General features: G+C 40.0%; 1 protein-coding gene across 1 annotated transcript in view; it reads right to left on the bottom strand.

Moving 5' to 3' along the window:
• SHQ1 (SHQ1, H/ACA ribonucleoprotein assembly factor) overlaps positions 1 to 14,211 on the bottom strand; it is a gene marked incomplete at both ends in the record, with an annotated part of 88,387 nt that overhangs the window by 44,067 nt on the left and 30,109 nt on the right. Inside the window, 2 exons of the mRNA XM_079712577.1 lie at positions 9,573 to 9,696; positions 12,277 to 12,330. Of these exons, the coding sequence (XP_079568703.1) occupies positions 9,573 to 9,696; positions 12,277 to 12,330 (178 nt within the window). The remainder of the gene's footprint in view (positions 1 to 9,572; positions 9,697 to 12,276; positions 12,331 to 14,211) is intronic.

Genomic DNA, 14,211 nt, shown 5'->3' with positions numbered 1-14,211 from the left:
TGGCGGTCTCCTCTATTCTCCACACCTCGAATCTCACCCCCTGCAATGACTCTACCCTTGGTGTTCCTGCCAGATCAATCTGACTCCATGGGCCTGTCACAGACCCCAACGCCAGACTCTGCAGTGGTGCCTCACTGAATAAGACCTAGTCTCCTCAGAGGAAGACAAATCCTGTATGGTATCACTTATATGTGACATCTAAACAATACAACAAACAAAAGACACACACTCACACAGAGAGAGAACAAACTAGTGGTTACCAGTGGGGAGAGGGAAGGGGGAGGGGCACGATAGGGGCAGGGGAGCGAGAAGTACAAACTATTAGGTATCGAAGAAGCTACAAGGATACATTGTACAACGCGGGGAATAGGGCCGATATTTTGTAAGAACTGTAAATGGAGCGTAACCTTTAAAAATTGTAAAAAAAATAAAATAAAATCAGAGCCAGTCTCCTCAGGAAGCACTGCAGGCTCTCCACCGTGCTCCCCAACACAGCACTCCCGCCTCTTCCTTCAGCTCCCCTCACAGCCCAGGCCTCCAGACAAAGCAGAGTATTTGTCATTTCTTAACGTGTAACTCTTCTCTTTTCCTCTCCCTGATTTTCTTTACTTTCTGCTTTCTCAGGAAATACCTTCCTCCACTTCTTTTCTAAATCCCACACACTCTTGAAGTAATAAGGGCCGCGCACCTCACGCATCAGGCTGTTTGCTTCTGCCCTGTCTAGCCCCTTCCCTCCTCCGTATCAAAAGCACCCTTTGGAGTCCAAGGGAGGCATGGTACTGGAATCCTGGAGGGAGGCATGGTACTGGAATCCTGGAGGGAGGCATGGTACTGGAATCCTGGAGGGAGGCATGGTACTGGAATCCTGGAGGGAGGCATGGTACTGGAATCCTGGAGGGAGGCATGGTACTGGAATCCTGGAGGGAGGCATGGTACTGGAATCCTGGGACTCATCCCCTCCACCCGGACCAGGCTAAGCTGAGGAGGGTAGCAATACAAAAGCAAGTAGAAAGAGAGGTAAGGGATCTGGGTTTTGTTCTGTTCTGCAGGACCTCTACCTCCTTCCCCACCTCATCTTGGAACCCACACCAGGGTGAGACTGGGTCTCAAGCTGCGATGGAAGGAGCAGAGACCTGGTCCAAGGCCTCACTGCAGCTGGAAACGGGCAGGACCAAGAGGGTGTGAGAAATCAGCCTGGCACTTAGCTTGCTTTAGAGTCGAAATCATAAACTGATGGCCCACACAGGCTGACCTGGGTGCCCAGACATGCCATGGCTCTTATAGTATCCCATTAAATCTTCACATCATTGTTCACATTCAAACTTTTGAGCAATTTTATATTAAAGATCATGACTTTCTACTTCTTTTTAAGTCCCTAAAGGTGGCAACTCTACATATCCACATGGCAACAACACGCTACCGATGGAGCATGTATGTCTCCAGTTCACACAGGCCTCATTGTTCCCTAAGTTTCTTCAACTCTGCCGCCCTCATTCATTCGCCTGCTTGGCCAAGTAGGCATCTCTGTTTCTCCTAATGTTGAAGGCCCTACTCTAACAGGAACGAACTAGCTCAGGTCTGTCTCATCCTGTGGGGAGGACAGAAACAGCTGACAGGATCCCCTTCAATACTGGCTACTATCTGGAATGGAAGGCAGCCAAAGACTTTGGCTCACTTGGAGAGGGCTCCCTTCCAATCCCGTACACAGCTGACCCTTGAACAACGAAGGGATTAATCCGCATGTAACTTACAGGCAGCCTCTGTATCTGCAGTTCCACCTCATCCACAGATTCAACCAACCAAGGACAGTGTAGCACTACAGTATTTCCTACGGAAAAAAATCCACCTAGGAGTGGACCTGCCCACGATCAAACCCACATTGTTCGAGGGTCAACTTCATGTATACCTATAGCAAGGGGAGGCACATTTTTTCTCTGAAGAGCCAGAGAATAAATATTTTGCCTTTGTGGGCCACATAATCTGTTGCAACTACTCAACTCTGCCATTATATCACAAAAGCAGCCATAAACAATTCCCAACTGAAGGAGGATGACTGTGTTCCAGTAAAGCTTTATTTATGGGCACCAAAATTTGAAGTTCATATAATTTAAATGTGTCATGAAATACTATTTTCCTTTTGATTTTTTTTCAACATTTGAAGATGTAAAACGCATTTTTAACTCACAAGTCATACAGCATGGATTTGGCCTGTGGGTGGTAGTTAAGGTATTTTCTTAAGGGATTTTTCTCCCTTAAGATGGAGAAAAATTACAAATACTTATATTTTGTATACTATCTTTTGTCTTATCATTCCTGTTACACAATAAACTCAAGAGCCAAGGTCAAGTCATATATAGTCTCATAACTCTTTGCTGATTCTCTTTTAATGCCTTGCACTGAGAAGGGATTTGATTTGTGTCTGTTGAATAAATATCTGCTTGCTTGTTATTTTTCAGTATTAATTCCTATTGAAAGAAACCCTAACCTGCAAAAATAGGAGTCTTCCATGATTTCCATTTAACATATAAAGTATTATTCAACTTACTTCATCTAGGTCTCAGTATTACCATGCAACAGGACTTTCACTCATTAGGGTAAATAAAATATTTTCTCTTTGTTCTCCCAAATTTGTCTTAAATATATACATTTTCCTGCCTTTATCCACTTACTTAAAAAAAGTAAACTTACAGTTACTTCCTTAAAAATTCAGATCAATAAAAAAAATCTCTAAACTGACTTTAGATTTATTAAAAGAGGCACTAACCATAGAAGTTTTTTTAAAAGCCATAATATCAAACCGTGTAACTAACCTCCTGGGGGTTCTTTTACACCGCTCAGCTCAGAAACTGCAGAAATTAACAAAAAATCTTGTATAAATAGTACAGGAAATACAATGTAGATTTAAATTGGATATATGTATATATATACGTATATATATACACATATATATATATGTATATATACGCACACGCATATATGTAAGTATTTAAGAGATCAGCAGTGGATTTTGAGCCATCACACATCCGTAAGATACTTTAAGTGATTTTTTTGGAGCAGAATAACCATAAGATCTTAATCATTTGTGACAATTAAAAGGCATTTGTAAACCATACAGGAAATGCTGCCCCCTAGAGAGTATTTTAAGGCAACAAAGAATGTTTTATACAAATGTAACCCAGCGATTATGATGTAAGCAATCTAAAAAATTTTCAGAGATTAACACTATTTAATGATTAACAGTATCCTTAGAGGAAACACGTGTTTATGGAGTTGATCGGAATTTGATTTTCCTCCCTTTAATGTTTATGCGCATACACAGCATCCTTCCATACAAAAGTGTATGTATAAACCCACAAATGCTCTGAGGGTAAATAATACAGATAGATACCAAGAAGGTGCCAATTTAAGGCTGGGAACCCAGATTTAGGCTCTGGAAGAGGTGTGAGTAAAAGACATTGCTTTGCCTGGTGGAAGAAACCCAGGAGAGTGAGGCCGAAGCCTGGCACATGGGGACCTCCCAGCAGAGTCCTGCTCTTTCCCACACACGTTCCAGCTGCAGCCCCCACGCGTCAGGGCTCCGAAGCCCCTCCTTTCATAGGTTAGCTGGTATGCAAGGAAGCAGTCAGCAAAAGGAGGTACCAAAAGTACTTCACTATTTGATCTGAATTCCACACTACTGAAATTTCCTGAAAGCACTACGGTTGTTCCATTCTTTGAGACATTTTAATTGTGATGGGGAATTGACTAGGAAATGAAAAGTTCAAGCACAATTTAGAAGGAAGAAGAAAACAGAATTATCTCCTGGCTGGGGAGCAGGGAATTAAGTGATCATATTAGGGAAGCAGATCAATCAATTCTGGAGACCAGCTGACTCAGGTAGGAAAGGAACTGTCAACTAGTTTTAGAGGCTGTAGAGCAAATCTCAGGGTCAGAGAGCCTATCAACTAAGTTTCACTGATGAAATCATGCTCCTCTACGAACTGCCTCATGCCTCGCACTCACAATATTTAGAACACTTCTCCTACCCTCCTATGTCCAATACTACCCATCCTTCAAGTCCCAATTCAAATCTCATGTCCCAAATGAAGCTTCATCTGATCCCCAATGAAATGTCACCTCTCCCTGTTTTGAACTACTTAGCTGGCATTTCGTGTAAGGTGCTCACCACTGCCTACCCTGTATTTTACACTTGTGATGGACGTCTTAGCTCCCCTACACACGCAGGTGCTCCCAAACACAGTACAGGAATCTAATTCAGTTTTCTGCTGCTCTTCATATGCACAGGGCGCTTTGTACATAATAAATAGCTTTTTAGTAGGTACTGACAAAATCCCTACTGAATGAATAAATAGATGGATGCATCAACCAACGTACAAGTACTTCAGAGCAACAGGAAATTGAGGAGGAGCCGATAATCTGAAGTCAAATAGGGCAGAAGCTCCCCTCTACAGGAGGTTACATGTCTTACGTGACTTAAAAGCTCAGCCAATTTTCCTGGCTTTATGTTTTCGCCCGCTGTATTTCTGCTTTGAGCTACTTATTACGAATGTAATTTTTTTTTTAAAACCTGGTAGCTGTGTTATTCCAGGGCCCCCGTTAGAATTTTAAGTTCTCTGAGTGCGAGTCGCATCCTTCCTGCTCACTCCTGGATCTTCAGACCCAGCTCAGCACCTTGACATAGCAAGTGCTCAACCAACATTTGTTGAATAACCCTCAAAATCATTTTACATAATGCACTTAAGGAGGAAAAACTAAAAGGTCTAATGGTTCCTTAAAATGTCCATAATAGAGAAGCCACAAAAACTAAATACAGATAAATGTCAACACCGAAAACTCCCAGTGATTTCATCTTCTAGTTTTCAAGTTAGAGTAATCTTTACAATTCAATTAAAAAGTAGCATTTGGACTTTTGACTAAATAGAATTCAAACACTAAAAACAAACTCATCTTCCAGGTTGCGTGAGGACTCAGAGCTCACACAACATACTGGCCATAGCTCAGTTTCTTGAACAATCATTTTCCTTAAAGGAAAAGATCAGCCCCCAAGTCCTGTGCTGTGGTTCTTTTCTTTCACATTGATTGTGTTATTACAACTATCTACAGAAGATGTTAGTAAAGCAGTCATTTCTGAAAAATTGATTATTGAGCCCAGTGAGACTAATATGTAAGGGTTATTAATTATATGAAGTAATGCCAGCTTTTACTTGGTAACAATAACTAATCTCCAGAAGCCTGTTTCTTAGGTTATAGTCTGCCATGCAGCCACTAGGCATCAGACCCCAAATGTTCATGGAAAGGCAGGTTTCTGGTTAGCCCTAAAAACAAAACAGAACCAGAAATAATAATACCTTCAAATGTGTATTTTCATTAGCCCAAAAAATTTATACAACTGTCTGAACAAAAAGTATAATGTTTTCTACAAAATGGTGAATAAATTTAAAACACAGATGTACAGGGGTTAAGAGTCCAGACTTAAATAAAGGAAGATCACAACATGTACAAAGAGAGACCACAGGTCGGTGAACCCCCAAGTGCTCATCTTACCCAGCTTCAGCAAGTACCAACTCGTGGCCAGCCTTGTTTCCTCCACACCCTGCCCACTTTCCCCCGACCCACTCTGGATTATTGTGAAGTGAATCCTGGCTTCATATAATTTCCTTTACTATAACTATTTCAACATTTCAAAGGGCACAGACTTTGAGTCAGACAGACCAGGAGTCCAGTCCAGGCTCCGCCAACTCCTAGCTGGGTAACCCTGCGCAAGTGGAGTGAAGTTCCTTGAGCTTGTCTTCTGTCTGCAAAATGGAGACAGAAATCCCGACTTCTCAGGAAGACAGTGTGGGTGAAATGAGGAACTGAGCCTAGCGCTGGCACACAGAAAGGAGTCAACAGGGCGCTGCAGCTAGAATGCCTACTGTGCTAGCACGTTAAGGCAGGACTCTCTGACTCACTTCCAATAAGGCTCACAAAGGACAAAAGAGATATCGAGTGTCCCCATATAGTAACAAGAGATGCTAAAACCCTCTGTGCTAAGCTTGTAGAGACACTAACTAAAAACTGATTTATGACCCCTTAGAACAATATTCACCTCCGGGAATTTAAGTGTAAAGACGTCCAGAAAGTCTCTTCGGATAAGGTGGCTGGAGTGCTATGGGGTTTCTACCACCACTCAGGAGGGAGGGGAGAAGGTACTTTCCTACCACCTTAAACCCCCAAGAGAAAGGGGGTTTTGGGGGGGAACCCTGGAGAATGTAACCTACCTGGCCCGGAAGCTGTGGGGATATAAAGCCTGGTGTCTGACCCGAACCTGATCACAGGCCCCCAGGCAGAAGCAGGGAGGAACAGCCCGCGGCCAAGTGGAGGGCAGCTCTGGAAGCAAGCAGTGCTGTGCAGCAGGGCAGCGGGCCCCTCCCCACTGCTGGCTTCCCAGCCTGACGCAGGCCCGAGCTGGGGAAGGCAAGATTTATTTTTTTAATCAAGTTCAAAGGAAACACTTCGAGTACTGAAATCAGACTCCTCTGATAATCTAAAGCAATAGAAACAGTTACAGAATAGTTATCATATATTATAGGATATACGTGTGTGATGTGATATTTATAGGATATAGATTCCATCCAGAAACAATCAAAGAAGGACTCCACAGAATGAGCTCAAAGGGGGAACGGGGAGAAAAAAATTAAGTTTTTCCCCTTTTACCCCTTGAAGTTTAGCCCTTTCAATCTAACAGTTACATTATATGTTCAATAGCGGCACAAGAGTATGAAAGAAGAGTAAAGAATCCCTTTAGAAAGCTGAATGAAACGTAGTAGACAGGAGTACAAACGGTAAGTTGTATAAACAATGTATAATCAAATACTAAACTATGTCACTTCTAAAGAGAATAAAATTTCTTAAGACATATTAGAAAAGCTGTTCTCTTTTGATTCCTTTTGTTCATTGATTTTTCAGTGAGTAACAGCACCTAAGTGATGCTTCCATATGAAGGATTCTTCCCACTGTTCTCCGAAGAATGGAACAAGGAGGAGGAAGTGAAAATTGCTAAAGAGACAGGAACAGACAGAAAAAATGGGGATGATCATGTGCCCCAAGAATGTCAATTCAGGGAGAGCAATTCCACATGCAAGGCCCTATGTTAAGCACTAAAATAACACTTACAGGGACAAAGTAGGTTTTCTGGCCTTGCAGGAATTTGAGCGAGACATACAGTAACAGTGAGAGATGAGTGTACAGTCTTCCGGGGTGGGGAAGGTACAGCAGAGAGAATGTAAAATTGAAAATAGCCAAAGGCCCAGTAAAGAATCTTTGTAAAGGCCTCCGTGAAGTCAGGTAAAGCAAATTCATGGCTGTTTAAAAACTGAGCTCTCAGTCAATCTTCTGTGGATTCTGACACCAGCCTTCCTTCATTGGTTCTGGAAGCGTGTTTCACTTAAGTTTGGTGTTTCTTCTGGGGCAAGACTTATTTATTACTTTCAACTATGGAAGCACTATACTGACCTTTATAATAAAAGTGTGATCACTCTTTTGAATTATAAGTAGGCACGAATTCATTCTTGGAAAACATTAAATGCCAAACCAGAGCTACCTGCACTTAAATTACAAGGTGTCTAAACAACTGAGACTCTTCCATGGCATTAAAGGCATCCCAGTGTCACCCACCTGTATGAACAAAGGTTTCAAACCTCATCCAGAACTTGTCATCCCCTTAGCTTATGGTGTGAACTCTAGACAATGCAGCTCTCTGTTTCAGCACTAACGAGCCACAACCTAAATCAGCCACAGAACATACTGTGCATGATTTATAGACGGTTGGTATTCATTTTCAGCGTGCTACCTCAGGTTTTCTGTTGCTATTACAACATAGCTGATAAGCCTATTTTTTGTCAGATAGATAATGATGGAAAGTTAAGTCTAAATTTTCAATTCCAACCTACTAAAACTGTGAGTAATTGACTACAGTGTAAGTCAAGGCAATCAAGTTTATTTTTGGTTATGAATCACAGAACTGCTTACTTTTCAAATAAAAATCCAGAGAACTAGATTATTTCCCAGAATGAAAAGTAACAAGTAAGAGGGTGTGTGTGCACGCGTGTGTGTGCACACACATGCATGTGGGGGTTTTGCCAGTTTTCCATCTCGAAGCCATGATATAACAAGATAATCACCAACTGCATTCTCACTGTTTAAATCTATGAATAATGTGCGGATAATCTAGCATGACTTAAACAAGAAATTAATTGTGATGTAACTCAAGTTCAACAATCAGTCATTTACAGTAGATTCATTTTTCAAGGTAATTTTTGCAGTTCAAAAAATATCTTGGACAGAAGGCAAGAAGAAAGAACATGCAAAAAAAAAAAAAAAACAAAGCAGTTTGTTTCCACTGTTAAAGAAGACAGATTCCTCAAAGGTAGTAGCTCTGCTGTCCTATAATCAACAATCCTTTAAAATAAAATATGGCCAGTCTGAACCAACAGGATGAATAAAAAAGTATCTTCCGTTTAACTATGATTCACTTTTACAATTATTATCTACTTTGAAAGAATCTACTTCAAACATGACTTTTTCCCCCAGAGCAAGAAGACTATAGGTTACACAGAAGTCAAAGAAAAACCAAGATAAACCTCTAGGAGGGATAAAACCTAAGAGATGTGATTCTTCCCGTTAAGCCAATGAAGTCACCTAGATATAAAGGAAAGAACTTCTTCCTTTCTTTCTCCTTCTTATCCTCAAGTCTGAAAATTAAACCCCCAGAAGCATTTTTATCTAAGGACAAAGAAATGATAAGACTCCCGGAGGAAAAATATAAGAAACGACCATAAAGTACAGCAAGTGACTTTTGAATAAATGTGCCAGAATTAAGACATACAAATGGATGTTGCCCCTTCAAAGTCATTACCTTGGAAACTATATACTTAATCCAATGATGCTGTTATAGGCACTTTGGAATTTGTTTCAGAGCTTAGAATTTGCCACATCCTTAAAAATAGCAAATATTTGTCTTTTCGGGTTTGATATAGCAATAGTCAAAAGTCCTCAGAGTAGCTGTGCTTTCTTTGCAAAGCCTTTCCTGATCTCCCAAGTCCAGGTTCCATGCCCCCTCCTATGATCACTGTCCTTCCTCCAGCAGAGAACTTTTCACTCAATGTTGGAATTGCTTACTTACTTACCATCTGTCACCCTGGCAAAACCGTAAACTTCATAGGAGCAGGGAACTTATTTATTATTATACTCACAAGCCTAGAATAATGCCTAGAAAATTACAGGTACCTGAATGACACAGAAATACTGCACGGTACAATCTACTATAACACAAGATGGTTTGGGAAACTGTCTCTACATACCCTCCCCACTCCTCTCTGAAAAGAGTACCATACTTCTCTGTGTGATTATACACCTATATGGAGGGACTATTACTTTATATAATACCTGGGAGGAAAGGTGGTTGGATGGGATGATTTTCATTACTTCTTTTTGTATGGGAAAAAAAAAAAGCAAAAATCATGATTATATCCTCACAGACTAAAAGTGTTTAACTTTTCACTCTCAAATTTGCAAGCATAGTAACATCTTACCTAGTTGCAACACCTTTATAGTGTCTCTGTAGGCTTGCATCACCAGCTTGAAATGGCGGTAAAGTGGATAGCACAACACTCTTCTTCCAAAAGACACCAGGATTTCATGAACATTAGTCCAAGTCTGTGAAGTATCATTTAAATGAGTAATCGTTTCCATATTACACAAAACAAAAGCACACAATGAAATGTAAAACTATTCTCAATTAAAAACTAAGTTTGGATCAACATGAAGCCAAGTGGAAGACAAATACAAAGCCGTGAAGTGAGACTCTTTCTGTAAACCTTACAATAAAATTTTTATCTCAGTCTTTGTAATTTCTCATACTTTATCAACGTATCACAAATGCTCCTTAGAAATCACATACGTAGCAGGAAAGTTTTAAAAAGTCTTTTAAGAATTACCAATATGAATGTAAAACACATGGCACTAACAAAATACAGATGCACATAAAAGACATTTCTAAATGATATATGTTTCATGTTTTTGTCTTTTAGGACCATTCGAGATAATGCAGATGAAAAATATAGAACTCTTTAGTGAAGTGTGTTCTCAGTTCCCCCTTCCCCCTCTTTTGATTTTTTGTTTTTTGGGGTTTTTTTTGCTTTGGGCATGAGTAATACACGGTATTTACTTCAGTAATTTGCTTTCACTTTTTAAAGAGAAAACTACTCATTTCTGGAAAAAAGGCTTTATCCTGAATGGTAATGGTTAATGGTAATGATACCATTAACAATGCAAAACTTACCAAAAACACTAAACAAAGGTATTTTCTACAAAATTGTTTTTTAATTCGGTTTTGATTAAAAATGTATTAAAAATGTAACCCACATATAAAAATTAAAATATAAAATTAAAAGTAAGGGAGTATACATCACTTCCATGTATATTCATCCTTAACAAATGAGTGATCTGATTATGAATACTGAGTACCCAACAGAGGATACTTTATATCTAAAAAGGAATGATAAATTTCTAAAAAATTCTGGCAAAAAACTAAACACTTATAAAAGTTTCACAGAGCTAGTTACATGTCTGGCAATTCTAAGTTATCTCAAAAACAATAAAAATGTCAAAATAAAATCATAAATAGGTGAATCTCTTCATGCAGACTTTTATAACTAAACTATGAAATTATCTAGTCACCAACTCCTTTGTTTTCTATATTGGAATAATCAATGCAATTATTACAAAAACCAGTTTCTCCATTATATGCTGATTATGGAAATATGTAGAACTCAAGGGAAGTCTGGAGAACAGCACTTCTCCATCTTAAATATGCATATGAACTCCTGGAGATCTTGCTAAAGATTCTAACTCAGAGGGTCTGGAATGGGAGTCTGACTCTCCATCAAGCTCCCAGCAGAGGACACTGGTCAAGCTGTTGGTTCATGGACATTCACGAATAGCAAGACTCTTTGCTAAAGTGTTTCAGTTCCTGTTTACATGTTATCTATTATTTGAATAAAGTGATGCCATGAAACAACTTTGATTTTCCAACTTAAAATGTACACTGTCTAGGATTCAAACTGGAAAAAAAACAGAAACAAAACTAGTTGCCTTAATAGATGATGCAATGATCAACTGTTTAAATAAACACTGTTTTAAAGCTTCTGCTTTGATGGACAACAGTGTGTTCAAAACTAGTAAATTTATTTATTTTGGCTGCACCAGGTCTTAGTTGCAGCATGCAGACTCCTTAGTTGCGGCACATGAACTCTTAGTTGTGGCATGCATGCAGGATCTAGTTCCCCGACCAGGGATTGAACCCGGGCCCCCTGCATTGGGAGCGTGGAGTCTTACCCACTGGACCACCAGGGAAGTCCCAGAACTAGTAAATTTAAAGATACCATTCTTCGCTATATTTGGTGAGCCCTACACAACTATTTTCTACAAAATAGATATAAAAGCGATTATTACTATATTATAAGAGTTATCAGATCTAAACATACTAACTGTAGGACCTAGGATAAGTTATTTAAGCTATATGATTTAAGTTTCCTCATCTGTAAAATACCAATAATTCTATCTCACAGACTTCAATAGAAAGGAATAGGTGAAGTCATATACATAAAAGCCTTATTAGCACAGCTCCTGGTGGTAAGTGACACTTAACGGTAATATCACCTAGATTTTCTGCCCATCTTTGAGCTCTGAGCCCCAATATATGCCGACTTACATACACGCCTCAAACTCAACCCAACATCTTCCTGCAAGGGACAGTATACCCATTCCTTCTCCAAACTTCCAAGATACCCTACAGCTGGCCTTATTAGTGTACTATGATTAAAGTAAAAGTAACAGGGCTTCCCTGGTGGCGCAGTGGTTGAGAGTCCGCCTGCCGATGCAGGGGACGCGGGTTCATGCCCCGGTCAGGGAAGATCCCACATGCCGCGGAGTGGCTGGGCCCGTGAGCCATGGCCACTGAGCCATGGCCACTGAGCCTGCGCGTCCGGAGCCTGCGCTCCGCAGCGGGAGAAGGCACAACAGTGAGAGGTCCGCATACCACAAAAAAAAAAAAAAAAAAGTAAAAGTAACAAAATTAAATCAGTTTTATTAAAAAGATGGAAAAAAACTTTGTACAATAAAGCTATCACTTTTAAAAAGTCAAGGAATTGCTTGAATTACCCCAAATGAGCTAATAACAACAAAAAAATAACTCTGAACAAACAAAATCTAAACAACTGCAACTGACAATCATACCTCAAACCAGCAGAGTGTTGGACTCAGTTTTCTGATATTCCATGCGGATTCAACCTTTAATTGTTTTGAAGAAAAGGATAGTGTCACATTAGAGGTAAAGTCATTCAAAACTAAAGCAAATATATCCACTTATTCAACTAATATATAAATAGTATTGACATATGTAAAACCTAAGAAGCATCTATGACTGCAGGAAAATAATGGCTTTACTGATGTCAAGGAGATCAAAGGCAAGTTTCTGTCTACTTTCCTTGGAAATTTATAAAGTAAAGCTGTTGCACTGATAAGAGTACCAGAACACAAGAGCACATAAGCAAGGACTTTGAAACTAAAGCAAAGCAATGCGTGCTCAATTTCTGTCCTTCTCAACTAGGTTACCTGCCTCCCAAATATGCTATAAATACCAAAAGACTCAAAGATAATGTTGAAGTGCTCTTTCTGGCACTTAGAAAGCTGCTCAAGAATTTGGTCTTTGAGAGAATGCCTGTGAGAATAAGTGCATTCTAGAGAAGATCCTGAAGTTGCAAGACTTCATGATTTCAAATATGTGAATCCAAGAATCAAATCAAAAATGTGAAGTTATATCAAGCATAACTAAACACTCTCACTCATCTTCTCAAGCAATATGAAGCACTTTTAGGTCAACGAAAACATTTTCCCTGATTATGGTATTCTAAAAAGATGAGCGGAAACAAAACCCATGTTCAGTTATAGTATGCCCTTGTTACACTCATTAATATTCATTTTGGAGACAAATGCAAATCTCAAAAGTCACCTTTGAAATTTTCAGAGTCCGAGCAGCAAAAAGTTTGGCCCATATCAAATCCTTATCCTAACACTATGCTCATGCTATGACGGCGAGTGAGAAAAGCAGGTTAAATAATAGTATACACATTATAACCCAATGTAAATACACATACACAACGAAAGAAGCCTAGGAGAGAAACATCACCTTGTAACTGTGGCTACCTCCGATGGCTGAGATGACAGGAAATTTTAATTATTTTCCTCCTGTGTGTATTTTTCTTTACAATGATATGAATTATTTGTGTAATTTAAAAAGAGGGAGGGGGAGGGGCATGATGGGGTAGGAGATTAACAGGTACAAACTACTATGTATAAAATAAATACAAAAAGATAGTGTACAGCACAGGGAAATACAGCCAATATTTTATAACTTTAAATGGAATAAAATGTATAAAAATACTGAATCACTATGTTGTAAACCTGAAACACTGTAAATCAACTTTTACTCCAATTGAAAAAATTTTTTAATGAAAAACAGGGAAGCATATGCACAGCTCAAAAATAATCCCTTGGGGCTTCCCTGGTGGCGCAGTGGTTGAGAGTCTGCCTGCCGATGCAGGGGACACGGGTTCATGCCCCGGTCCAGGAGGATCCCACAAGCCGCGGAGCGGCTGGGCCCGTGAGCCATGGCCGCTGAGCCTGCGCGTCCAGAGCCTGTGCTCCGCAACAGGAGAGGCCACAATAGTGAGAGGCCCGCGTACCGCAAAAAAAAAAAAAAAAAAAAAAATCCCTTGAGCAATGACTACTATAAATAGATGCAGGGGGCTTCCCTGGTGGTGCAGTGGTTGAGAGTCCGCCTGCCAAGGCAGGGGACACGGGTTCGTGCCCCGGTCTGGGAAGATCCCACATGCCGTGGAGCGTCTGGGCCCGTGAGCCATGGCCACTGAGGCTGCATGTCCGGAGCGTGTGCTCCGCAGTGGGAGAGGCCACAATAGTGAGAGGCCCGCGTACCGCAAAAAATAAATAAAATAAATTAAAATAGATGCAGGGACACATTACCTGGAAAGTTTTTTTTGTTTTGTTTTGTTTTGTTTTCCAGCCTTGTTTTAAATGTATGCCATCAGTGACATAGGTGAGAAAGACGTTTAGCTCTTCATTTACAAAATCAAGTGTGGTTTAAGAAGAGAT

The sequence above is a fragment of the Hyperoodon ampullatus genome (genome assembly GCF_949752795.1).
Source record: "Hyperoodon ampullatus genome assembly, chromosome: 10".
In the NCBI taxonomy this organism is placed as follows: Eukaryota; Metazoa; Chordata; class Mammalia; order Artiodactyla; family Ziphiidae; genus Hyperoodon; species Hyperoodon ampullatus.
This window is presented reverse-complemented; position numbering and strand designations above follow the sequence as displayed.